Source organism: Pseudorasbora parva, chromosome 11, assembly GCF_024679245.1.
Source record: "Pseudorasbora parva isolate DD20220531a chromosome 11, ASM2467924v1, whole genome shotgun sequence".
Taxonomy (NCBI): domain Eukaryota; kingdom Metazoa; phylum Chordata; class Actinopteri; order Cypriniformes; family Gobionidae; genus Pseudorasbora; species Pseudorasbora parva.
In genome coordinates, this window is record NC_090182.1 from 45,677,773 (window position 1) to 45,703,238 (window position 25,466).

Sequence of the window (25,466 nt, forward strand, 5' to 3'; positions counted from 1 at the left end):
TCTTCATGCCACCGCTAGATGGCGCTACAGTACCATTCCTGATGTGAAGAGCGCACTGCAAACAATGCTCTTCTTACTTAGTATTTTTCTCTTGTTTCTAGCCAAATAATCTTGTTTTCTGTTTGAATTAAGATTATTTTTCTTACCACACTGGCAGATTATTTATCTTATTTTAAGCAAAAACTCTCTTCATTTTGAGTTATTTTTCCCCAAAACAAGACAATTACTTTTGCTTGTCTAGTAAATACTTCTTGTTTTAAGAATTTTTTGATGTTTGGACTCGAAACAAGACAAAAATACTAAGTAAGAAAAGCATTTTTTGCAGTCCGTCTTTATTTTGTCTATCAAACCAGGCCAGTCTACGTTCTACGTTCATGTGATGAATAACTTGCAAGACTAGTTTATGCAAACGGCTCCTGATCTGGAGAACTGGATCCGAACAGTCATGCTAAACATTTTAACACAATGTATTACAGTCCATATACCAGGAGTAAACGAAATATGCGGATTTATGAAACGTTTAATTGCTCGTGCAATGAATTTAACTTAAAAATGTGACGTATGAGAATGAAACCATAGGCTTCCAAAAGTAAACACCCCGTCATTTCCTCCACAGCAAAGATGATTAATTTACTCAAATGTTTAGAAACATTATTTTTTTATGTTTTTGAGTTTTTTAAAGAGTCTCTTCTGCTCACCAAGGCTGCATTAATTTGATTAAAAATACAGTATTATTGTAAAATATTATTATAATGTAAATCGTCTGTTCTCTGTGTGAATATATAGTAAAGTGTAATTTATTCCTGTGATCAAAGCTGAATTTATCATCATTACTCCAGTCTTCAGTGTCACATGATCCTTCACTAATCACTCTCATAGGAGGATCTGATGATCAACACACAGTTATGATTATTATTATAAGTAATGAAGCTGAAAATTATATATAAAATATAATTTAATATACAGAACAGCTGTCTTAAACTGTAATAATGTTTCACTGTTACTGTATTTCTGATTTAATAAATGCAGCCTTTGCTAAGAAGAAGAAAACAAAAAATGTCATGTTTCCAATATATGTATAAAAAAATATTATAAATTCAAAAGCTTTACATTATACGATTATCATGTGCGATGCCGATATCATTTGTGACAGGCCCTCTTCACATTTCCGGGTGTCTCTGAGCGGAAGTCATCATAGTTGGGTTAACTTTTATAGCGGTGAACGAGAGTATACATTAAATATATTTATTTGTGTCCCCATTTGCTCAAGTAGCAAAAGAAAAACTCAACAATAGTGATTTCACAACTTTCAAAAAGAGGGAAAAAATAGAGTGCGATTGATAAAAAGAGAGAGAGACGTTGTTATCACCATCACTCCCATAGATGCTTCACAGCAGCGGTAACTCGTTTTGTGTAATTTGATGAAAAAGTAGTTTAATAAATGTTCATAAAAAAATAAAAATACAACAAAAGTTGCAGGATTTAAGATATTGATGACTATTAAAATACTTTTTTGTACAGTTTTTGACTGTTTTCACAGTCTGAAAAGGATCCATTGTTTATGGCTGTATAAGTCAGAGCAGAGCCGCTCGGTTTAAAATGCAGCTCTTGCTGATTTGAAGAAACATTAAAAATGTAATGTTTTCAATATATGTATAAAAGAAGCTTTACACTATACGATTATCATGTGCGATATCGATATCATTTCTGAATGTTTATGGCTGTATAAGTTCAGGCCATGGCTTTAAACTCTACATCGACAGGGTGTTTAACATCCAGACGGATTGAATAAATAGGTTAAATACTTCCTCAAACCTAGACGAATGAAGCAGGCGATCAGAAATGAAATGTGGGAACATGATTTAGTTGGATCCACAATGTTAGGCGACAACATTTTTTGGGTTGATTTTTCCCGTCAGTTGTTTCAGAAGAAGAGAAAGTTAAAGCGATTCAACAGGACCTGGTCTTCAGATGAGCTGGACTAACACTCTCTGTTTTAAACCGGTCCGTGTTTGAGAAGGCCGAGGGTGAAGGAGACTCACGTAGAGGAGATGTCTGTTGGCTCGGCTCTCCTGAAGGACGTTGAAGATCTTGATGATCCCGTATCTGGCGTTCTGCTGCCCCACCAGATTCTGAAGAGCGTCTGAACAACAGTAACAGCAAGCATATTTTCAGCTACTTAAACATTTCTTATAATTTGGTTAACTTTAAATACGCCGTGGTGGGCCATCAGAATCACTGACCTAAATTTTTATATTTTTGTCTTAAAGGGTTAGTTCACCCAAAATGAAATGTCTGTCATTAACTCCTCCCCCTAATGTCGTCCCACACCCGTAAGACCTCCGTTCATCTTCACACACAGTTTAAGATATTTTAGATTTAGTCCGAGAGCGTATGCAAGTGTATGCACACTATACTGTCCATGTCCAGAAAGGGAATAAAAACATCATCACAGTAGTCCATATGAGACATCAGTGGGTTAATTAGAGTCTCTTGAAGCATCGGAAATACATTTGGGTCCAAAAATAACAAAAACTACGACTTTATTCAGCATTGGCTTCTCTTCTGGGTTTGTTTTCAATCCTCAAATAAAGATTCAAACTGTTGTGAATCAGCGAATTGATTCATGATTCACATTACCAATGTCACGTGATCTCAGCAGTTTGACACGTGATCCAAATCATGAATCAATTCGCTGATTCACAACAGTTTGAATCTTTATTTGAGGATTGAAAACAAACCCGGAAGAGAAGACAATGCTGAATAAAGTCGTAGTTTTTGTTATTTTTGGACCCAAATGTATTTTGGATGCTTCAAGAGACTCTAATTAACCCACTGATGTCTCATATGGACTACTGTGATGATGTTTTTATTACCTTTCTGGACATGGACAGTATAGTGTGCATACACTTGCATACGCTCTCGGGCTAAATATAAAATATCTTAAACTGTGTGTGAAGATGAACGGAGGTCTTACGGGTGTGGAGCAACATTAGGGGGAGGAGTTAATGACAGACATTTCATTTTTGGGTGAACTAACCCTTTAAGTGTCCTGCTCTAATTAAAAAGCACCATGCAGGCACAGCCACCGAGCCTTTTATATGAACATACTGTATTCTTTCACCAGGGTGAGTGAATCCACTCAGGACTAGATTTGTATTCATTTGTATATTAAAGTGCCCCTACTATGGTTTATGGATATTTCCTTTCAGTCAGTGTGTAATACGGCTGTCTGTGAATGCTCTGCAATGCCGTAAGTCATAAGTGTAGTTAAATAAAGTCATTTTAACGATCTGAGCTGATGGCACAGGTGCATTTAGAGTGTGTCTGAAACCACTTTTGCTAGTTTAATGACGGGAAAAACGTGCAATAAGCCAATCAGAGTCTCATCTCCCTTTCCCTTTAAAAGCCAGTTGAGCTCACACTATGGAGGATTCACTATTTACATGAGGAGAGACTCAATGCTTCTCCTTTTATTTTAATGTTTAAACGTGTGTGTGCTGCTGCATGTCCCTGTGTGTGTAATAATCAGTGTGTGTATGTTGTGCTCCACCTATAGGCTCATATCACTAACAGACCCTTTAAATAACACAGACATACTTTACTATTGACTTTAGAGCAGGTGTGTGTTGGTCGATGGTCAGTGGTTTTCAGTTCCTCACAATAGCAACGCTCCAACCAACATGACATCATGACCTTTCTAAAGCCAGGTGTCGTGTTATCTGTATGCATTTTGAGATATCCACGTGAATGTCTACACTGAAACTAACCATTGTGTGTGTGTGTGTGTGTGTGTGTGTGTGTCTAAAAAGTAAATGGATTTTTAAACATACTAAATTGTGTTTTTTTGAAAATGTAAAAATTCAGAATGTTTCTTGTTATGGGTAGGTTTGGGAGCAGTGTGTGTGTGTGTGTGTGTGTGTGTGTGTGTGTGTGTGAGGGGTAGGTTTAGGGGTAGGGGCAGTGTAGGGGGATAGAATAAAACAGCGTTGATAAATACACTAAAAAGCGATTATACGTCTTGATAGAACGACAAAATGGCATACGAATTGGCGTGTCATACATACGCCATTTCATGAGATCAGTCTGTTCCAACAATGCTCCTGAACGAACCTGGTTTAGACCAGACGCCCATGGGGGAACAGACTCACACTCACACACACACACTTACGTCTGGTTCACTATCTTTCTGGGGACTCTCTATAGGTGTAATGGTTTTTATACTGTACACACCATATATTCTATCCCCCTACACTGCCCCTGCCCCTAAACATCACACACACACACACACACACACACACACACACACTGATGGGGGGGACAGATGCGCCAGTGCATTTGATATTTAAATAACGAGGAGCTGGATGTGAACATGAGAACCGCGTTGGGCTGAAACTCGCAGAAAAGAACGGAGTGTATGATAGAGCCTATAATCTCCCAAAAGAAAGAATCGCCTAAACGAGTCGTGAGGAACTCCAGCCTAACCTTCGTGACCTGCCTACATAACATGGTAACAGACACATGGATACATTACACTATGAGCGGTGCTCATCCGTTGTAAATCAGTGTGTCATGTGGCCGCTCACCTGGGATGTTGTCCAGAAGCTTCTGTTGCGCTCTCTCCTTGGTTTCCTTGCGCTCGCTCTCCGACCGGCTTTTGTTATGAGGTGCCAGTTTCCCATTGGGCCAAAACGTGTCCCGGAATATATTAATGTAGTAAACCAGCATCTGCTCGCTGAAGATCCAGTTTACAGTGTCTCTGATTTGCCTGCAGAGGAAGAGAGCGGAAGCACAGACTCAGTGTGAGCTCATCCAGCGTGTGTCCCTTACGCTCATGCAGCCATGCTTACTTGTTTATGGTCCGTCCAAACGTGACCTGAACTAGTGCAATTAGTGTCTTCCTCACCCACTTAAACACTGCAGACAGAAAAACACACACGAGCAATGTTAGACGGCATCTGAGGCTGGAGTGATGATGACACGAGCATAGAGACAGAGTGTATTTAGGCCACGCCCACACCCGGGGGGCAATCCAACGCTCTCCATTGACTTTGTATTGCGTGAAGCGGTCGCCTCGTCTTTTCTTATTTATAACATGAAACTGAACAATGCCTAAAAGCTGATACGTGACAAGGTGTGCAGCAAACAAGCTAAACAACACATAACTCGGTTTTTATAAGCTGTCAACCCCCAAAAAATGAGCGTTTAAGGAGACAAAAGTGGACACAGGCAATAAGACATGCGTTCAGCAGGAAGAATGGGTCAATGTTGGGATCCTGACACTCAGTTTGTCTACATGTGCAGTAAACATGTTGTCAAATATCCAAATGTCAGTTTTATATATTATATTTCCTGTCTCTGATTACGTTTCCCTCCAGTGGGCGTCGTTCTCAGTGTGATATAACATGTCACGCTCTGACTCAAGTGCCTGTATCCACTTTTGTGTCCTTAAACGTTTGTTTTTGGGGTCAACAGCTTATGAACACTTCTGGGTTTTTTAGCTTGTTTTCTGCACACCTCGTCACATATCAGCTTTTAGACATTGCTCGTTTTTTTGTAATAAGTCTGAAATGATAATGAGGCCGCTTCCCGCAATAGAAAGTCAATGGAGACGGTTGGTTTGTTTCCCCCCGGTGGGCGTGGCTTTCAGATTATGACGCGTGCCGCTCTGTCTCTGTAGAAAAAAAGGTTCCGTGGGGTTCTATTTGGAACTCTGGGATTCTTGACCCATAAAGGTTCTGTATAAGGAGAAATGTCCTAAAGGGATAGTTCTCCCACAAAAAAAAAACCATCCATTAATTTTCTCGCCCTCAATTCATCCTAGGCAGGGACGGACTGGGGCTAAAAAACAGCCCTGGACTTTCTCCCAAATAGGCCCATCATCCGGCCATTCGCCCCTGGCCGTGCGCAACAGACACTGTACTATGTACACTATACTTGGCTCTCTTTTCCCATCCACCTTTTTTTCTTACGTTTTCTGCTAGCCATTCTGCAATGATTTGAGTAGGCCAACTTGTCTTCCTCAGGGTTTTTTTTGCACGTAGCAGTATATTAGTGATCATATTAGTGCCACTGCTACTGTGCTACTGGGGGGGGGGGAGCATTATATTGTAAAAGCGACAGTTTTATCACTCATCAGGTGTTTTATTGAAGAGATAAACGGTCATATGCAGCTCTAGCAGAGTTGACTGTAAAGCATGATGTGTTTGATCCCTGCGCTCACAGCGAGGCGTTTATACTCACTGCCCCTGAGCTCAAAGATCTCTCCAATCAGCATGAAGCATGGCTCCGCCAGCGCGTCCTTCCTCCCGTCCGCCTCATCGCCGTAGTCTGAGAGATCGCTGTCATCCTCGGCTTCATCCTGACACACACACACACACACACACACACACACGATATCTTATCTGTGTTGCTCTGTGTGATCATTTGGTGACGGTGTCGAAATCTTCATTATTTTATGAAACATAATTGAATGAGAGTACTGGAAAAAAAATGGGGGAAAAAGAGAGTGTGTGTGTGTGTGTGTGTGTGCGTGTGTGTGTGAGAGTGAGTGTGTGTTAATGTGCGTGTTTTTGTTTGTGTGTGTGGGTGGGTGTGCGTGCATGTATGTCTGTTTCTGTGTGTGTGTGTTAGTGTGTGTGTGTGTGTGTTTCTGTGTTAGTGTGTGTGTGTGTGTGTGTGTCTGTGTTTGTGTTAATGTGCATGTTTTTGTTTGTGTGTGTGGGTGGGTGTGCGCACATGTATGTGTTTTTCACTGTGTGTGTGCGTGTATGCGTGCGCTTGCGTTCGCGTGCAAGTGTGTGTGTGTGTGTGTGAGAGAGAGAGAGAGAAAATGTGTGTGTGTGTGTGTGTGTGTGTGTGTGTGTGTGTGTGTGTGTGTGTGTGTGAGAGCCTGTTTATGTGGTTTATGAGGACACAAAGTTGTATAACTACATGGGTATTACACTGGTATTACACTATAAATGTGGTTTATGAGGACATATCAAATGTCCTCATAATTCAAATGGCCTTAACAACATACTAAATGATGTTTTTTTGAGAAAGTAAAAATGCAGAATGTTTCCTGTGATGGGTAGGTTTAGGGGCAGTGTGTGTGTGTGTGTGTGTGTGTGTGTGTGTGTGTGTGTGTGTGTGTGTGTGTGTGTGTGTGTGTATGATGGGTAGGTTTAGGGGCAGGGGCTGTGTGTGTGTGTGTGTGTGTGTGTGTGTGTGTGTGTGTGTGTGTGTGTGTGTGTGTGTGTGTGTGTGTGTGTGTGTGTGTGTGTGTGTGTGTGTGTGTGTGTGTGTGTGTGTGTGTGTGTGTGTGTGTGTATGATGGGTAGGTTTAGGGGCAGGGGCAGTGTAGGGGGATAGAAAATACGGTTTGTACAGTATAAAAACCATTACGCCTATGGAGAGACCCTGTAAACCACATAGACCAACGTGTGTGTGTGTGTGTGTGTGTGTGTGTGTGTGTGTGTGTGTGTGTGTGTGTGTGTGTGTGTGTGTGTGTGTGTGTGCATGTGAATGAGAGAGAGGTGTGTGTGTGTGTGTGTGTGTGTACCTCCTGGTGTGAGAAGAAGTCTCCCGGCAGTCTCTCCAGGAAGGATGCGAGAGAGAAGGACGATTTCTTCTGGATGTCGATGACCTTCAGGTATTCTGGGGACGGACTGAGAAAGGCGTACAGCGCCTCGCTCTGACACATGCGCTCGTCCGTCAACACTTTCTACAGAGGAAACACACACACACACACACACATGCATCATTAATCTAGAAATAATCTCATAATCACACGAGGCCAGAAACACTCCAGAACTCAGTCCTGCAGGACATCATGAAGGGTTTGAAATGTGACAGTAAACTCACACACACTACATCTGAAATACACTGTCCTCTGGGAAGTTGGTCACCAACAGAGACTCACAGAGGCATGCTGGGAAATGTGTCTGATGACGGACTTCGGGCACTGACAGATGAAGTGTTTGACAGAAGAGCTAGAGAGTTTGATATTTGTCATAATCTACAATGATGTTGTTAAGTTAGTGCTTGATGATGATCTATGGTCTTAAGATGAGCAGTAATCACATCTCCAATATCAGCCGATATGATTGACGAGAAAAAGAGCCATTCATTGACAGAAGCGTGATGGTTTATTTTGTGACTCAAAAGGTCATTTTGATATTTTTGTGGGGCTAAAAGAAAAATGTCAGGATGTGGTATAGATGTCCCAAAATTAATTAAATAATATTTAAATAATATTAGTAGAGTTTGGCATGGTATTATTATTATTATTACTATTATTATTAAGCAGTGAAGCAATTGTATTAATATTTAAATGTTATTATTATTAATTATCAGTGTTATTTGCTGAAAACCATAAAATAGATCATTAAGGACATTAAATGTTTAAAAATATCACATATTGGCCTTTTAAATGAAAAGACGTTCTTGTATTTATGACTCCAACAATCATTTTAAATTCATTCGATCTAGAAAAAATATTTGTAAAAACATTTTGGGAAACAAGGATTTTCCTTGAAATTTTCCTACATTTTTCTTTTATTTAGGAAACATTTATTTCCTAAATCAAAGTCATTTTGTGGGATGATATGTTAAATATGCTTTAAATTCAAATTAATAAATGTTTGCATTAGTAGAGTCTGGCATAGTATTTGACTTATTATGAAGCAGTTAAGTCATTTTGTTTTAAAATGTTATTAATATTTACAGGTAAACCATTGTAGATTACAAAGGTCATTAACAAATTATGTAATAAATACATCACATATTTGGCTTTTTTAAAGTAAATGCAAATTTTATTCAGGTCAAATTTGGTAAAATACGTTTGAAAACAATTCTGTGGGATAACAGACAAAAAGGCCAATAAATGGACCAAAGAAATCCAAAGCAAATCAGTCACTCTTTCCCAGCGGTCAAACGTCTGTCTCCAATATGACGAGGAAGGGCTCACCTGTAAAAACGTGTTGAGTTGATTTTTGGATTTGTCGAGGAATTTTTGGTCGATGGATTTGAAGGGCAGTTTGCTGAGCGAGGGAAGCTGGACTTTCTTGAGCGACGGGAAGCACTGCGGAGGAAAGCATGAGCTGTGGTTTGAGTTCAGTCATCAGAAGTAATAATGATGAGCCAGAGCGTCGCCACGGCAACAGGGCACACACGTGAGATCAGCGTACCTCCGTCAGCTTCCTGTGCAGAGCCTGGAACTCGCTGAGCTTCCTGCTGACGCTCCAGCGGTTGCTCCTGCAGTCGTCGTCCTCAGACAGACTCACGGATACGGAGTAACACGCCATCTGCTCTCCATTCTCCTCAGACGCCTGACACACACACACACACACATCAACACTCACTGCAAAATGATCGGATTTAACTACACAACTACATAAAAGTGTGGATGGACGGATGAAAAGATGCATGTTGGATGGATGGATGGAAATATGCATGATGGATGGGTGGATGGATGGATGGAAATATGCATGATGGATGGATAGACAGACGGATGGATGGGAAGCTGCATGATGGATGGATGGATGGATGGATGGATGGATGGAAATATGCATGATGGATGGATAGACAGACGGATGGATGGATGGATAGAAAGATGCATGATGGATGGATGGATAGACAGACGGATGGATGGAAAGATGCATGATGGATGGATGGATGGAAAGATGGATGGATAGACAGATGGATGGATGGATAGACAGATGGATGGATAGACAGATGGATGATGGATAGACAGATGTAAAGATGGATGGATGTAAAGATGGATGGATGGATAGACAGATGTAAAGATGGATGGATGTAAAGATGGATGGATAGACAGATCTATATTGCCAGACATTTTAAAACTCACGCATTCATTGGTCAGTTTGTGTGTTTATTGTGAGTCTGTGATGATCTGCCTCTGGAGGAACAGTAACGGCTTCACTGACAGCACAGCTACAAACGAGTGTCAATGAACAGATCAACCACTGATGAACCAATGACTCCCTCCGGGGCAGAGATATGCAAACGCACTGCGGAGTGTGTGAGCCTGAGGGGGCTTTCACACCTGCTCATTTAGTTTGGCTGAATCGTACCAGAGTTGGTTTCCAGGAAATGACGAATGATGGACGTAACGATAGAGACGGAAGGCACTCCTGCCAAAAAAACCAAACCCTCGTGTCCATGATCAATGGGACAGCGAATTTAATTTTTCTGAAGAGGAGCAGGTGGGGGACAGTCACGCGATGTGTAAGTTTTGTAACTGCGACTTCAGCATCTCACATCCGCATCATGCGTGACAGCGGGAGATCTTTTAAAGTGACAGTAACCACTTATAATGACAATATAAAGAACTAAAGTAATTGCTCACTAAATATGCTCTGCTCTTGACTAAATAACTTCAGTATCTTTACGCTGACATTATGTGCATGACATTATTAGATCGTTGGCAATATTTTCGGAAGATGAGAATGTCAGAGTTAAGAATAATTACTGCACGGCTCCGCTTGAAGTGACGAGCGACGCGCGCTCGCCGTCTGCAGTGCATTACAGCGCTGTTTTCACGTCGCATCCGCGCTTCATTATAGAAATGTATTGTGCATACTGTGGTAAATACACACACTGTAGTAGATTATGGCCAGAGACAATCATAAGGATCATCCGGATACTACGAGTTATCTGTGGGAACATCTCGGATACGCCACAGATGCTGCTGACAGAGCTAAAGGTGTATTCTCTCAGGATGTTAACTGACCTCAGCGCCGCTGACGACGGCTCTCCAGATGCCCAGGTTCTCACACCAGCAGTCGGTGCGTGAGATGTGCAGCTGGAGGTCACTGTGCTCCTTCTCCATGGTGCATATCTCCTCCTTCAGCAGGGACACGATCTGCAAGAAAAGCCATTTCGGTGAGTTTCAGCGAATCAGAAGCCTGTGGCACGTCTCTGACCCGGACTGGAGCTTCACCTGACAGAAGACACGGCTCTAGCCTGGTCAAAACCACAGCATAACCGAGTTATGGTCTAGCAAAGCTTCATACACAAATACTTTCCAACGGGGCGAGTGTGTGTGTGCGTGCGCATGTTTTTGTGACATGAGGACTCAAATGTGTATAATGCCATGGGTATGACACAGGTATTACAGGAGAGGGTGAAATATGAGGACATTACCCATGGCCCCACTTTACAAAAGGCTTATAAATCACACAGGAGGAGTTTTTATGAGAAAGTAAAAATGCAGAATGTTTCCTGTGATGGGTAGGTTTAGGGGTAGGGGCAGTGTGTGTGTGTGTGTGTGTGTGTGTGTGTGTGTGTGTGTGTGTGTGTGTGTGTGTGTGTGTGTGTGTGTGTGACCAATAGACGACGATTGCAGAGCGACAGAGAAACATCTGAGACAGCAATTCTCTGTTTGTGATTTCGAGGAAGATGCTGCAATGACTTCTGACGACTTTTGCCGTTGTTGTAAAATAAATATGATAATACACTGCAAAAAATGCTTTTCTTACTTAGTATTTTTGTTTTTTAAATTTACTAGACGATTACAAATTATTGTCTTGTTTTAGGGAAAAATAATTCAAAATGAAGAGAGTTTTTGCTTAAAATAACATAAATAATCTGCCAATGGGGTAAGAGAAACAGTAAGAAGAGCATGTTTTGCAGTGTAACTGGTGTCCACCGCCACTCCATCAACATTTTTGCAAAATGTGGAAACCCTAATAGCATCTCAGACCGACTGAAACATCTTGGATTGACGGTTGAACAGAAAACATCGAGCTAAACGTTTCTGATTGGTGCCGCGATTATGACGGACTAGAAGTGGGCTTGAATGGGCTCTTTGCCAGACTCTACTTGCAGAGCAAATCTAAATTTGCCGGAAGTTGTCTGGGTTTTTTCAGGCTACCACGGCTCTGGAGGAGAACAGAAACGCTGACCTGAGAGAAAGCATTCCCGTCTCATCAACGCACTAAAGCAAACCACAACCAGTGTTGCCTCAGTTACTGAAAAAGTAATCTGATTACTCCTTTAAAAAGTAACTTAGTTAAGTTACAGATTACTTGATTTTAAAAGTAACTAAATAAGAATTCAAGTTACTTTATTAGTTACATTCAGCAGTTTCTGACCACAGCCCCGCCGGCTCAACATAGAAAGGACAACCGTTTTTACCAACACTCACTTTATTGGAAGTGCATTTTTAACAGTAACATCAACAATGTACCTCCTGACATTTTAAGTTGAAATAAAAAAATATTTCTAGAAAAAAATACTCTCCCAGAGACGCAAGAAGAAAGCAAAAATATATATATATTTTTTTTTTACTAAGGAAAATGACTACAGTGACTTGGATAAATTACTTTAATCTGATTACTGTTTTGGGAATAGTAATGCCTTAGATTACTCGTTACTGGCATCACTGACCACAACACACACACACACACACACACACACACACACACACAGGCTGAATAACTCCAGTAGTCAGGGATAAAATACTTATTTACCAAAGTCATTCAGATCTCATTCATCAGTCTACAGTTTTGACACGTGGTTTTCAAAGGAAGTTCACACCAATATTTGTGTCATGATGGCTGTTTATCTTCAGACCACAGCTGGTTTTATCACAGTGAGTCATTACTGATAATATAAGACCGGTAGTGTTATTTTATGTCATTTGCACATTTCAGATTCATCTTACTTGTGAAATGCTGGAGCGTTCGACACCTGACAGGCTCGGCTCTTTTCCTGCTACCATAAAACATGAATAATTATTTAAAATAATATGCAGGAAATACTGCAAAACAAATTTAATTAAGAATATTATTCTGTAAAACAGAGCTCATTTATATTAGCAAACTTAAGGTACTTAATGACTCAAAATTAGAATAAGATATGAAAAAATAAAGTGCTATTAATTTGCATATGAAACAAAAGCCCTATAGAAGAATAAACGTCACTATGTGCACTGCCGTTAAGTAGTTTTTAAGGATAAATAGTTAATAATCAGCAAAGATTAATTAAATTAATCAAGTGACAGACATTTATAATGTTACAAAAGATTCTATTTCAAATCAATGCTGTTCTTTTGATCTTTCTATTCAATGCCGAATCCTGTAAAGTAAAATGTGTCCGTTTCCACAGAAACGCACCTGTTTTCAACACTGATAATAATCATAAATGTTTTTTTGAGCATCAAATCCTCATATGAGAATGATTAGCGAAGGATGATGTAAATTCATGATTTATTATTGTTTCAAATGAAAGTATTTCACATTATTGGGACTACAATCCAAACCCACACGGATCACCTTTTTATCAGGACGGGGTGCGTTCTGGATGGAGCCCAGGGCTTGGCGTTTGTACTCCAGTCTCTCGTACAGCTGGTGCAGTTTGGTGACGGCGTAACTGGCCTGTTCGTTGATGCCTCGGCTGCCTTCATCCAGGGCCACGTCCCCTCCTTCCATCACCTGACCCTAAACACACACAAATACAGGAGAAAACACACAGAAATCAGGACTGAGGGTTCGGATGTGAAAGCCACACTCGTGTCGTGTTAAAAAAGCCCATATTATGCCCTTTTACAGTCTTAACTGTTGTTTTTGGGCTCTACTAGAGCAGGTTTTCCTGCTTGAATGTTGATTATTTCCTCATATTCTCCATTGTTGCAGCTCGTCTCTTCCCAGTCTGTCAGTAACGCTCTGCTTAGTTCCTGTCTCTATGAAGCCCCTCCTTCTGAAATGCACAGTGTGCTCTGATTGGTCGGCTGGAGCAGTGTGTTGATTGGTCAAGTGTTTGGGAAATGCCCCGCCCCTTCTGCGTATGAATTATTAAATGAGGAATATTGTGACGTGTTTGTTCCCAGAAGAAAACTCAAGACTACAATGAGTTCAGAAACACTGACACTGATATAGAGAAGAACTCCAGCTGGAGGAACGCCTTCATGATCACACACAAACATTACACACTAAAGAGATGAAGATGGAGAAACGCATGATAGCTCCTCTTTAACTGAGGATCATTAAAATAGTCCAAAAGTAGTCTTGATTCATGAACGAGTGATTCTTTTGAGCCAGGTCTTGATAATGAATCACTCTCAGGGAATTTCAAGGTTTATTTTTATGTCACTACAAGAGATGCTGCTATTTTATCCAAAGACAGATGAAGATGGAGAAAAGCATGATAGCTGCTCTTTTAACCCTTAAAGCTCCACTGTGTGATATTTTCCCCCATCTAGCGGTGTAAAGGACCATCCAGTGAATATTAGTTTCTGTTCCTCTCAATTCCGCTTTTGTTTTAACTCCTACGGTGGCTGATTTAGTCCAAGATTAACACGGCAATCCTCCTCTTCACATTCGACACGGTGCCATTGAGTGTTAAAACGCGAAAGGCGAAGCTTGAATTTACGGGTATGTCCCTCTTTGGCTCCTGTACTTTCAAGATGGAGGGAGAAGGGTCTGAATGCAGAGCCACAGTTTTACCACAGCAGTTCTGATCGCGCATGCACATAGCGTCGTTATGTCTTCGAGATGCATGTTACGCGGATATTATGGCACTGGAAGGGAATAAAACAAAAAAAAATATTTATTTATTGCACTTTAGTTATGGCACTTGTTTGATTTTATAGTCAGTGATCAACTGTAATGGTAAAATAATGAAATGTTTAAAATGTAAATTGTAAATGTAATGAATAAATGAAAATTAAATTCTTTCTTGGTTATGTCTCCAACAAATTAATAATATGCTCACACTATCAGCCTGTTTAAAAGTAAGTTTTATTTGTGTTGAAGTTTATGCTTTTACCCCAGGCAGAATTAATCAACTTAAGGATGTACTGTTCTTGACTTTAGACAAATCATTTAATAATTATAAAAACCTTTGAAATGTCTATTCGAAAGTTAGTTTTTTATACCATGCATTGAAAATACTGGTATATGTTTATTATACCAGGCTGTTCGTTTTTTATTAAATATTAAAAGAAATATTTAAGTGTTTATGACAGCATTGTATCAGTAAAGGAGCCTGAAGGCCTCTGGGAAACAGCAGACGCAAAAAAATAACAGCAGGAGCAACAATAATCAATAGACAGTTTTAGGACAGAATTAAGATTTTAAAATCAAACGTATCAGCGTGAACTGTCTGCAGACAGATATTATTGGATGGAGGGCCAACATGGCGACCTGCATCCGAACCCCTCACCCGTATGTATTTTCAATGGCATATTATAAATTTACGAGAATACTTTATTACTCAAAAGAAGTAAATATACATTAATGAGCACATATATTTTGTGTTTTGTGTTTTTAGCTAAAAATAAACTAAAAAAAGTTACACAGTGCAGCTTTAAATGCATGACTGTTTCGCCAAACATTCTTACATATTCGGGTCGTTAGCGACCCGGATCTATATTTAACATGGATAGAGCTTTACCTGTTGCGATAATATATAAACTCCTGATGTTAGAGTAACACTTACAGAAGAATAAAATAAAACCTATTTCGTCACCTTTTGGAGCTTGGAAGGGTTCAGATTGAGCAGATGTTTTATTTCATCATTATCTGTCCTCATCAGAGCTCGTTTACCAGCACATCCAGCATCTGCCTCATATTCACCATCTCACGCACATTCTCCAAAATCATTTTCAACGACTTCAAAATCAATATTTTGATCACTGACAGCTTCTTGACCACATCCATCATCAAGAGACAGTGACACTAATATCTGATTGTGTTTAGTTCTTGCTCTCTGCAGTAAATCACTGAGCCATTTCAAGCTTTGCAGATTATAATTATTATTGTTTCATTTTCTGTCTGAGTGAAACGTCACTTCATTATTGCATATCAGACATCGCCACCTTGTGGAATAAAGGTGAATTGCGCCCTATTTTGTCATTATAGATTCATTTATCATTGTGCAAAAAAAACAAGCAAAAAAAAATATACACACAATCTTACACACCTTGTCTAACACCTTAAATATCTAACTTTAAAAAATGAATGAGGAGCAGGGTAGTGGATGACGTCTGGGGTTGCTAATGACATTTAAGTGTTAAACTCACGGTGTCGTCTTTCTCCTCGCTGCTGGACTGTGAGCTGCTCCTTTGCTCCTCTCGTTTAATGAGCCGCTCGTACAGGTCGCTCACCAGGAATGATGGGTAATATCGCTCCTTCATGGTCTCGTAAACGTCCCCCTGGATCCTGTGGAAGACGTCTGTCCCCTTGTTCCCCACGAGCGTCTGCTGGATCTCTTTATAAAGAGCTTTCTCCACCGGGATCTCTCTGCTCTCCACAAAGAAGTTCTGGTAGATCTCTCCCACCAGCTGCGGCACTTCATTCTGCAACGGAGACCGTACGAGACTTCATTTGGAGTTAAAAGTGAATCTCACTCAAACAAATGTACCGTATTTTCCGGACTATAAATCACACTTTTTTTCATAGTTTGGCTGGTCCTGCGACTTATAGTCAGGTGCGACTTATGTATGTTTTTTTTGCTCTTTATGACACATTTTTTGACTGATTCGACTCTGGAGCGACTTATAGCCCGGAAAATACGGTAGGTCACATTTCACCAAAAGAAATAAATGCATAATGCTGGGTGCACACGAAAAGATAATCAGAGCGATTTTGGGTTGATTTCTCCCCTCCCGACAATCCTAGGTAAAGTCCAGATTTCCCTGTGGTGTGAAGTGTGTTAAAGAGGTTTTTTTGTTTATTTTAAAGGGTTAGTTCACCCCACAATGTAAATTGCGTCATTAACTCCTCCTGTGGTTGGCCAGCCGTCAGACCTCCGCTCATCTTCACACACAGATGAAGATATTAGTGTTGAAATCCGATGGCTCAGAAAGGCCTTCATTGACACCAATGTCATTTCCTCTCTCAAGACCCATAAAGGCACTAAAGACGTCGTTACAAAGCCCATCTCACTACAGCGGCTCTACAATCATTTATGAAGAGATGAGTAGTTTTTGTGCGCAAAAAAACTTCATCCTGCAAGGGAGACCGTACGAGACTTCATTTCACTCTCTTAGAGTGCGTTCACACTTAGTTCGGTTAGTTTGGTTCGTTTGGTCCGGACCAAAAAACAAAAACAAAACATAATAGTCCTGGTCCGCTTAGCGTTCACGCGGGCATTTTTAACAGCGAACCTAAAGTTACCGAACCAAAGGCACAGGGAGACGCTCACAACCTGATTGGTCGGTTTATATGACGTAGGAGCTCGTTTACCGAACATTTAAAACAATGCTGTGTGCTGAATTACACCCGCGGGTATTTTATGCGTGTACATATGGCATTATTTTTTACCAGATAACTCATGAAGAGCTCATGAAATGTTCAAAACAACACAGTGTGCTGATTAAACACAATCATTTTATGCGTGTACATGTGGCATTATTTTTACCCGCTGAGAACTCATGAAGAGGTCATAAAATGTTCAAAACATTCAAAACAGCTCCAGGATTTCCTCCGTTGTGCAGAAAAGAGACGGCAGTTCTGTCGTCTGTACCTGCTAATAATGGGCAACACAGGAACTTAGATGAGAAGAGCCAGGTATGCTTTTTGTGTGTTTTTTCTAGCATTTTCGAAATGAAAATGACCAAATATTGATTAGGCTCTTCCTCGTTGCTCCACGTTTGCCCTCTAACGTTAAAGTTACTCATTTTGGATACACCGATCGATCTTTCCGCGTCGTCAAATCAGCTGCATATGCGTCGCATCTTGTGACATTACGTTCGGTTTTTGGTCCGTTTACATGTCTTTGGTCCGTGTTGCGTTCATATATCAATCGAACCGCACCAGAGTTGGTTTGGAAGCGGACCGAGACTCATCTTTTTAGCGCTCTCGGTCCGCTTGTTTGGTGCGCACCAGGGTTCGGATGGCAGCGTTCACATGTTCAAATGAACCGCACTAACCGAGCAATCGCACCAGGGTTCGTTTTAATCCAACCAAACATGACAAGTGTGACGCACCCTTAGATTTTTTTTTACTAGCGTAATGTTAGATGTCATTTACATTAAATACAATTATATCCCCTTTTACTTAAAGATTGATTGGGTCAGACAAAATTATGGAAATCAGGGATTTTTTTTTACCATGGCTATAGTATAGGGGTAAGGTGCATGTCATCAAGTTTTGACGCAAAACTATCAGAGGTTGGAATCCGCCTTTTGCCACACTCGCTCTACTCCCTTTTCCCATCACATATCAGATCGGAAAGGCATTTTTTTTCGATAACAATGGAGAAAATATTAGAAAAGTGGAAATAAAGTGATTAACGTGTTTAATAATAAGTGTTTTAGTTAGGGGTAGGCAAACAGACATGTGCTGAACTAGAGATGATAAAAGTCAGTGGGCCCAACATCATTGATTGTAAAAAGTGGGTGGTCTTGTCCCACTCACACACAATGGTTCCGACACCCATGCTGGGTGCACACGAAAAGATAATTGAGCTGATTTCTCCTCTCCCGACTATCCTGGGTAAAGTCTCGATTATCTTGATGGTTCTCTTCTTATCAGATTGTCCTGTGGTGTGAGTTGTGTTAAGAGTGACGAATCTGCTCCGAATCAGAAATCCTGACGTGTGGGGGGAACCCCGAGGACACAAGCACTGACTCTGTTATTTGTGAATGGAATCTGTTTGTGTGTGTGGTGTGTGTGCTTTCCTGGTCACATCACAGCTCTTCACACACTCAAGGAACAACACGGTTAAATCTGTGATTTCATATCATCATGTTTGTGGTCTCCAACATTTTGAAATTCTTAAAAGTTTAAAAAGCTTTTTGTGTGTACCCCACATAAGTAACAAAACAAAAAAATAATTATGATAGTTATATTTTATATTACCGTTGATATATATATATATATATATATATATATATATATATATATATGTGTGTGTGTGTGTGTGTGTGTGTGTAGCATAACTCTTTGCACATTTTGTGCAAATTAGAAAAACTGTCTGGCAAAAAAAAAAAGTGTCAGTTTTGGATTTAAGTAGGCAGATGCTTTAGAGTCAATGATTGGATCATTAGTGCAGTGATTATTGTGTTTCTAGCATGTTGTGTGTTTGGCAACAGTTCTTCTAACAGGGTATATACAGCAATCCTTAAGTTAAATTTACTACTTTTTAATTCCTTTTTTACTACCTTCAGAATATTTTTTAAAACCATCACGACACTGAATTGCAGGTGTTAATCAGGGACCTTTCTATTATTTACACAGATTTGGACACATATAACATACAAAAAAGAATAGATTTAGAATCGACACAGGAGGAAATCTGTTATAAGTTATCATTCAGACACAGTAAAATACATCTCAACATTCACAAAGGTTGGTTAAGGAGAAGCATTACTGCATACACATCTGATTTACATTAATAATTGGTAATTCAGCAATTAAATGATTTAGTGTTTTTTTTTCCAACAACAAAACCTGAGCCAAATATTACATTTCTATAACTGTGATAAGTTGTTTAATTTAACAAAATACTAAAAACTAGTGCTGTCAATCGATTAAAAACTTGAACTAGATTAATCACACATTTTTTCTGTGATGAATCACAATAAAAAAGAAATGTTTTTGTACGTTTTTAATATATTTTTTTATATAATAATTTCACAGTAAATCAAATTAAAGTAGAAACAACATAAAGACAGTATATTTTAAATACTTGTTTAAATGGCATCTTTTTATGAATGAAGGCCAGTATTACTGATTTTTTTTTTACATTCATTACATTTTTTAACAGTTTTTAATTTAAGTAAACTTAAAACAATGCTAACATAAACCCATAATGTGTTTACTCCTGCCCTTCTTGTCTTAACAGTTAGGAAATATACAGAAATTGAATAAAGTTATCAAAGTTATATGCAGTCTGCACTGCATAAACTATAAATTAAATAGTTAATCCTTATTAAAGCTACAAAAGTTATTTAGTCAAGAGCAGCGAGTCATTTTCTCTCTTCTCTTTGTTCTTTAACGTACTGACAGGAAGCTTTATTGGCTGCTGTCCCTTTAAGAGCAGACAGACACGCGGATCTCACTGTTTATATACTGTCGGTGGATCGCGCCTCATTCTCACAACTCTTTTTGTTCATTTTAGACTTTATATAAATCATTTAAGACTGCTCTTATGAGGACAGTCGTTGGAAGATATGCCTTGAAGCAAGTCTAAAATAAAACGTAAGCCATGCAGCCCCTTCTGTTGAGCGCGCAGTGCTCTGAGATGATGAACGACCGCTGAATATGACGTCAGCATCAAACATACGTTGAGAGAGACGGAGATGAAAGATCTTTGATTATGTGCCCAGATATGCTAAAGCCCATATTTAAACGAACTAATGCGAACGCAGATAGAATTTCAATCAGAATAGGACACCTGATAGTCTGAAAAAATAATACCTAATTTGGAAAAAATAATACCTCTGAGACCACATTTAACACTTTTAATGGCCTTAAATTTGACAATTTTGATTTATCACTTTTTAATACTTTTTAAAACCCCGCGGACACCCTGTCTAACCCTAACTGATGGAGGGCTGGACTCATTGTCGATACATGATCTTCTTGACCAGAAATGAATGCATATCTTGATGAAAATAAATGTTATGATGTTATTTACACTAAGAGAAAGATCACCTTTTGGTCCAGATCTTGAATTGCCAATGCAAGAGTCCAGCACTCTGTAAAGTCTCCTCCAGCACATCCCAACGACTGTCATGAGTTTAAAGTCTGGACTGCCGATTCATGAGTAAAAATGATCCTTCATGATTCCTTCACAGTCTGAGCTGATGAATCTTAACATTGTCCTCCTGGAATATGGCCGTGATGTGTCTTACATGGTCGTTTAAGAAATGAAAAGCTACACACTCCATCAGTTAGGGTTAGAGGAACTGTTGCCAAACACATAACATGCTAGAAACACAATAATCACTGCGATAATGATCCAATCATTGACTCTTAAGCATCTGCCTACTTAAATCCAAAACTGACCCTTTTTATTTGGGCCGGGCAGTTTACATTAGCTATGTTTTTTGTGTGTGTGTAATTTCTATCATTTTTAATGATGATTTTCAGTATAAAATGATTAATTATTTACATAATTACCATGCAAAAACTGTAATACAACTTAAAACAAAACAAAACAAACAAATAAATAAATGATTTTGTATATAGCACAACATTTTGCATTACAATATGAAAAATTATACATTTATTTATTTATATTTTATGCAAATTTTGTGCAAAATATATATTTGGATATTTTATAGTTTATTTCTTTTGTAATTTATATAATTTTCAATGGCAATAGTCAGAATAATATTAGTAATCGTTTAATAAAGCAGTAATAAAATATAAAGAAACAATAAAATAAATACACTTAACTAAAAAATGTAATAACGTTTTCATGAATTAAAGGCTGCACTGATATAAATATATTACAATATTATTTTGTTTAAACTGTGATATGATTTTTCACATTATGGTTAACTCTTGCAAGGCTTCACCATGCTTCTAACGCCGGTTTCAGAGACAGATTCACGTTCACAAGTGACATATGGCTAATCTTAATCGTTTGGTTTGGTTTCACGCAGAACAGATGCTAACTGTTAATAAGATATGACAACAACATTAAACAGATTATTACTAATCTGCTGTTGCACAGAAACAAACCTAACGTTCCTCCTCTGCGATTCATCACATCATTCCAGAGCACTAACATCTTCATACACAGCCTGGTTTTTATTCAATATATGAATACTCCAGACTCACAGAATAGTTTCTCTCAAGCTTTCCAGGACCACAGACCGATGGAGAAACGCCTCTGCTCTGACACACAGTGCCGATAATGGCTAATTTAACACAGCTGGACATAACAGGCCGCAGCGATTATAGATTCATCACACACTGATGTGTCGGTACGGTTTTCAGCTGTGTGCGTTTCTATGGGCCAACGTTCATTTCTGGATCAGAGTGCCTGCTAAATAACCAATTAGGAAATTGTACAATTGTGCCCCTACAGTTAAATTGACACAAGCGACGGGAAAATCACTTTTCCGATACGACAGAAGGCCTTTTCAGACGCTGATTGTTTCTCATGGGAATGTGAGGTGATTAACAGGGCCTAGAGTGTGATTTTACTGATGTCTGAATCCAGAACGTCTGTTTTTTCATCCCTCCATCCGTGTAAAATCTCCCGACAGAACTGTGCTTTCACAAACTCCAAGGTCATGCACTCATTTCTGTCCAAATCCACATTTCTGAACCCCAAAAGTCATTATGAAAATCCTTTTTGACCACTGCCACGCACCGTACGGTCTCTGTTGCATACTGTGGTAATGTGCAAGCCTTTTATATAATAATTTATATAAATAATAAATATTAATTAATAATATCACTGAAGACTGAAATGCTGCATAAAGAAAAAGCACAAAATCATGTCATCTTTTGAAATGGGACGTTATTATTGTATGCAATACATTTTATTGTCAATTTTATTTTTATAAATAGATTATATCGGGTTTTTTTTAAAACTTTTTAATAAATAGACATTACCGATATTTTAATACATCAGTTCAGTACATGGACATCACATACCGTGAGTCTCAAACACCATTGCCTCCTCCTTCTGATGTAAATCTTGTAAATCAAAAACACCACGGGATAAACAGTGCTTCTCGACATAAACCAAACCGTGACGCAAGCATTGGGGATCATTTATATGCACGCCCCCAACATTTGCATCTCTGTCCAAACATGTTCGTTGTCAGGCGGAAATGGAGCAAATCATCAAAACAAGCTGCTCGCATGGACACACTTCATGTTCAGGCTGTGCAGGAGACGAGAGGACTTTTCTACGCTCAGCGTCTTAAACTGAACAAATTAGCAATTACAACTGTATTCCTGCAAGCAGTAAGTAGCGATTTATCCACTTATTGACTGTTTAAACAATTTAATCGAAAGTTTCTTAGAGAGACCGCATTGTCTAGATAACGCGAGATGCTAGTACAGTAACAATAGGAAACACCAAGTACCATACCAAACTAAATAGTGTGTCTAATGACAAAGGGTAAGATTATTTTGTATAACAAAATACAACCGTAGATACTTTGCTTATATTGTTCACTCAATCCTTCTAGCAAACGTCACCTTTTCCACCATATAAGTTAAAACGACAGTCCTTTGACTAGGCTATTCATTTTGTAAAAATATAAGTTATATATTTATATTTTTGAGAACTGAAGTAGGCCTATGATGTTTTTGCCTATTTGTATTTCAGATTAGGCTACATCAGTCACTGCGTAACGTTATATAAACATGCAATATCGCTGACGAAAAAGACAAGTCTAAAATGTAGACGGAATGACACTTTAAGCAGAACATCTCAAATGGAGATTGATCAAATGCAGCTTACTTGTTTATTGGTGTTTTCAGATCGGCCATGCGCGAGAAAGAGGTTGCGTGCATATGGTTGCCAGATTGGACATGTTTAGGTGAAACACCGGACAGGATGCAGGTTTCTTTTCACAGAAAAGCTCTGTTTGGGGATTTAATTACTGAAATCTGGCAACCGCACGAACGCAAGCTCTCTCTCTCTCGCGCGCGGATGATCTGAAAACACCAATAAACAAGTAGTCTGCATTTGATCAATCTCCATTTGAGATGTTCTGCTTAAAGTGTCATTCAGTCAGTCTGTGTTCTGTCAGGACTCACGAGCCGCTTCACTGAACTGCTGTGAGCTGCTGAAATAAGCCAATCAGAGCAGACCTCAACATTAATATTCATGACTCTTCCAAATAAGGCAGAAACAGAGCATTACATCCTAGGGACAATTTATAGGGTTGTAAATGGACCTGTAAAACTGTCTCTGGACAATTTTTGCCCTTAAATAAGCCACATACCCTCTATGTCGATATCAGAGAACAATTTAACATATTGTTTCAACTTATTCTAGGGCACCTTTAAACAAAACGTTTCTGCTAACACTACACTACGGATTCATTTGTTAAGTATTATTGTTATACTTTGTTCTCAAATTGTTCATGTTAAGAACATCAGCATTGCGTGTCGATTTCAGTATTTCTTTACAGTCTAATAATTTGCTTTTGACTCCGGGTGAATCTCCAGTTGTCACTGACGAGTGTCATTTGGATCTTTCTGGATTACAATCTGCCATCAAAATGATACGTTTAATTATTCCAGCTGCTGTGAGAAAAGGCTATAAATGATCCGCCACCTGCAGCATCCTCACACTAGCCGGACTGCCTCTTTATGTGCACAGACGTGACGTTAAGACGAACGCCATCATGCTCGAATTTCCTGAACTTACCGTTGTGAATCGGGCTAAGGTAAGGAGATCGTTTTTATCTATGATTGGATAATTTTTAACCAAAAAAAAGTTACAGACTGCAGCTTTAATCCATGATTCTTGAACCAGAATATCTTATCCTCCCTCTTCATCTCTTCTTCTCTTCTCTGATGATGAGGGCGGGGCCACCTGTCACTCACATGAGATCCACCAATAGCAGACCACAGCCACCCAATCAATCCCCCACAGACTAAATCAAGCCCCGCCCCACATTTGTTCTTGTTTGAGAAGCGTTTCACTCGGAAATACGGCACGATAGAGAAGAAAAGACGAGCGCAACTTCTGTTTCATCCTGAAATAAAATATTAACGCATTAATTTCTTTACAGCTGACCGTCATGTGACTGACCATGTGAGCAGCACGAGTACCATCACTGATTTGCCATGCATGTTTATTTTCAGACGATTACAGTGTGAACAGGACTAATGAATCTTCAGCTCAAGCTCTTTAATGTTGTGTGTGTCTGACCTTGTTTGCGCTCTTCAGCATCTCCACCAGCTCCCAAAAGCTAATCAGAGCCCTCTTATCCACGCGCTCCATGTAGATCCGGAAATGCTCCCGGTACACAGCGTTTGACATGATCTCCTCGAACTGGAGTATCTGTGAGGACGAGAAACAAATCAAGCAGGTGGTGTCATTATTAAAAACACTTGAGCTCCCTAGAGAGCATTACACTGCGGTGCTTCATCTCAAGGCTGCGGACTTCACAGCCACACTCGTCTTTCTTCAGCTACTATTAAAAGGGTTTCTACTCTTTTTGGAACAGTTGAGATTTTTCCCTGCTTTCTCTCTGAACCTGAGAACGATTGGCTACTATACCTGCAGTATTAACCAACCTCCACAAACTGGCAAAATTCCCCAAAGTAACAGTCATTATTACGGAAACATCAATTAAACATTTATTAATACATTTTTAAGATCAAAACTAGTTAACACATTTGTATTAACTAACATTACTTAAGGTTACTACATGCTGTAAGAATGTACTGCTTATTGTTAGATTAACTTTCGTTAACAAATGAGATCTTTACAAATTTGTTTTTATATTCCATTTTATTTCAGGTGACGTTTATTTATTTTCAAGCAACAAAAAAACATTTTTTATGCTTTAGTATCAGTTAGCTCTAACC

General features: G+C 39.2%; 2 protein-coding genes across 2 annotated transcripts in view; one reads left to right on the forward strand and one right to left on the reverse strand.

The window, feature by feature from the left end:
- Nucleotides 1-25,466, forward strand: part of gnpda2 (glucosamine-6-phosphate deaminase 2) — a 469,370-nt gene that overhangs the window by 142,233 nt on the left and 301,671 nt on the right. The gene's annotated exons all lie outside the window — the stretch shown is intronic.
- The window catches only part of snx25 (sorting nexin 25), a 78,751-nt gene that overhangs the window by 442 nt on the left and 52,843 nt on the right, over nucleotides 1-25,466 (reverse strand). The window contains exons 8-18 of the mRNA XM_067458091.1: nucleotides 24,805-24,936; nucleotides 16,028-16,303; nucleotides 13,281-13,445; nucleotides 10,736-10,867; nucleotides 9,171-9,311; nucleotides 8,951-9,064; nucleotides 7,544-7,705; nucleotides 6,244-6,361; nucleotides 4,851-4,917; nucleotides 4,587-4,768; nucleotides 2,043-2,143 (exon numbers count right to left, since the gene is read on the reverse strand). Coding sequence (XP_067314192.1) covers nucleotides 2,043-2,143; nucleotides 4,587-4,768; nucleotides 4,851-4,917; nucleotides 6,244-6,361; nucleotides 7,544-7,705; nucleotides 8,951-9,064; nucleotides 9,171-9,311; nucleotides 10,736-10,867; nucleotides 13,281-13,445; nucleotides 16,028-16,303; nucleotides 24,805-24,936 — 1,590 coding nt within the window. The remainder of the gene's footprint in view (nucleotides 1-2,042; nucleotides 2,144-4,586; nucleotides 4,769-4,850; nucleotides 4,918-6,243; nucleotides 6,362-7,543; nucleotides 7,706-8,950; nucleotides 9,065-9,170; nucleotides 9,312-10,735; nucleotides 10,868-13,280; nucleotides 13,446-16,027; nucleotides 16,304-24,804; nucleotides 24,937-25,466) is intronic.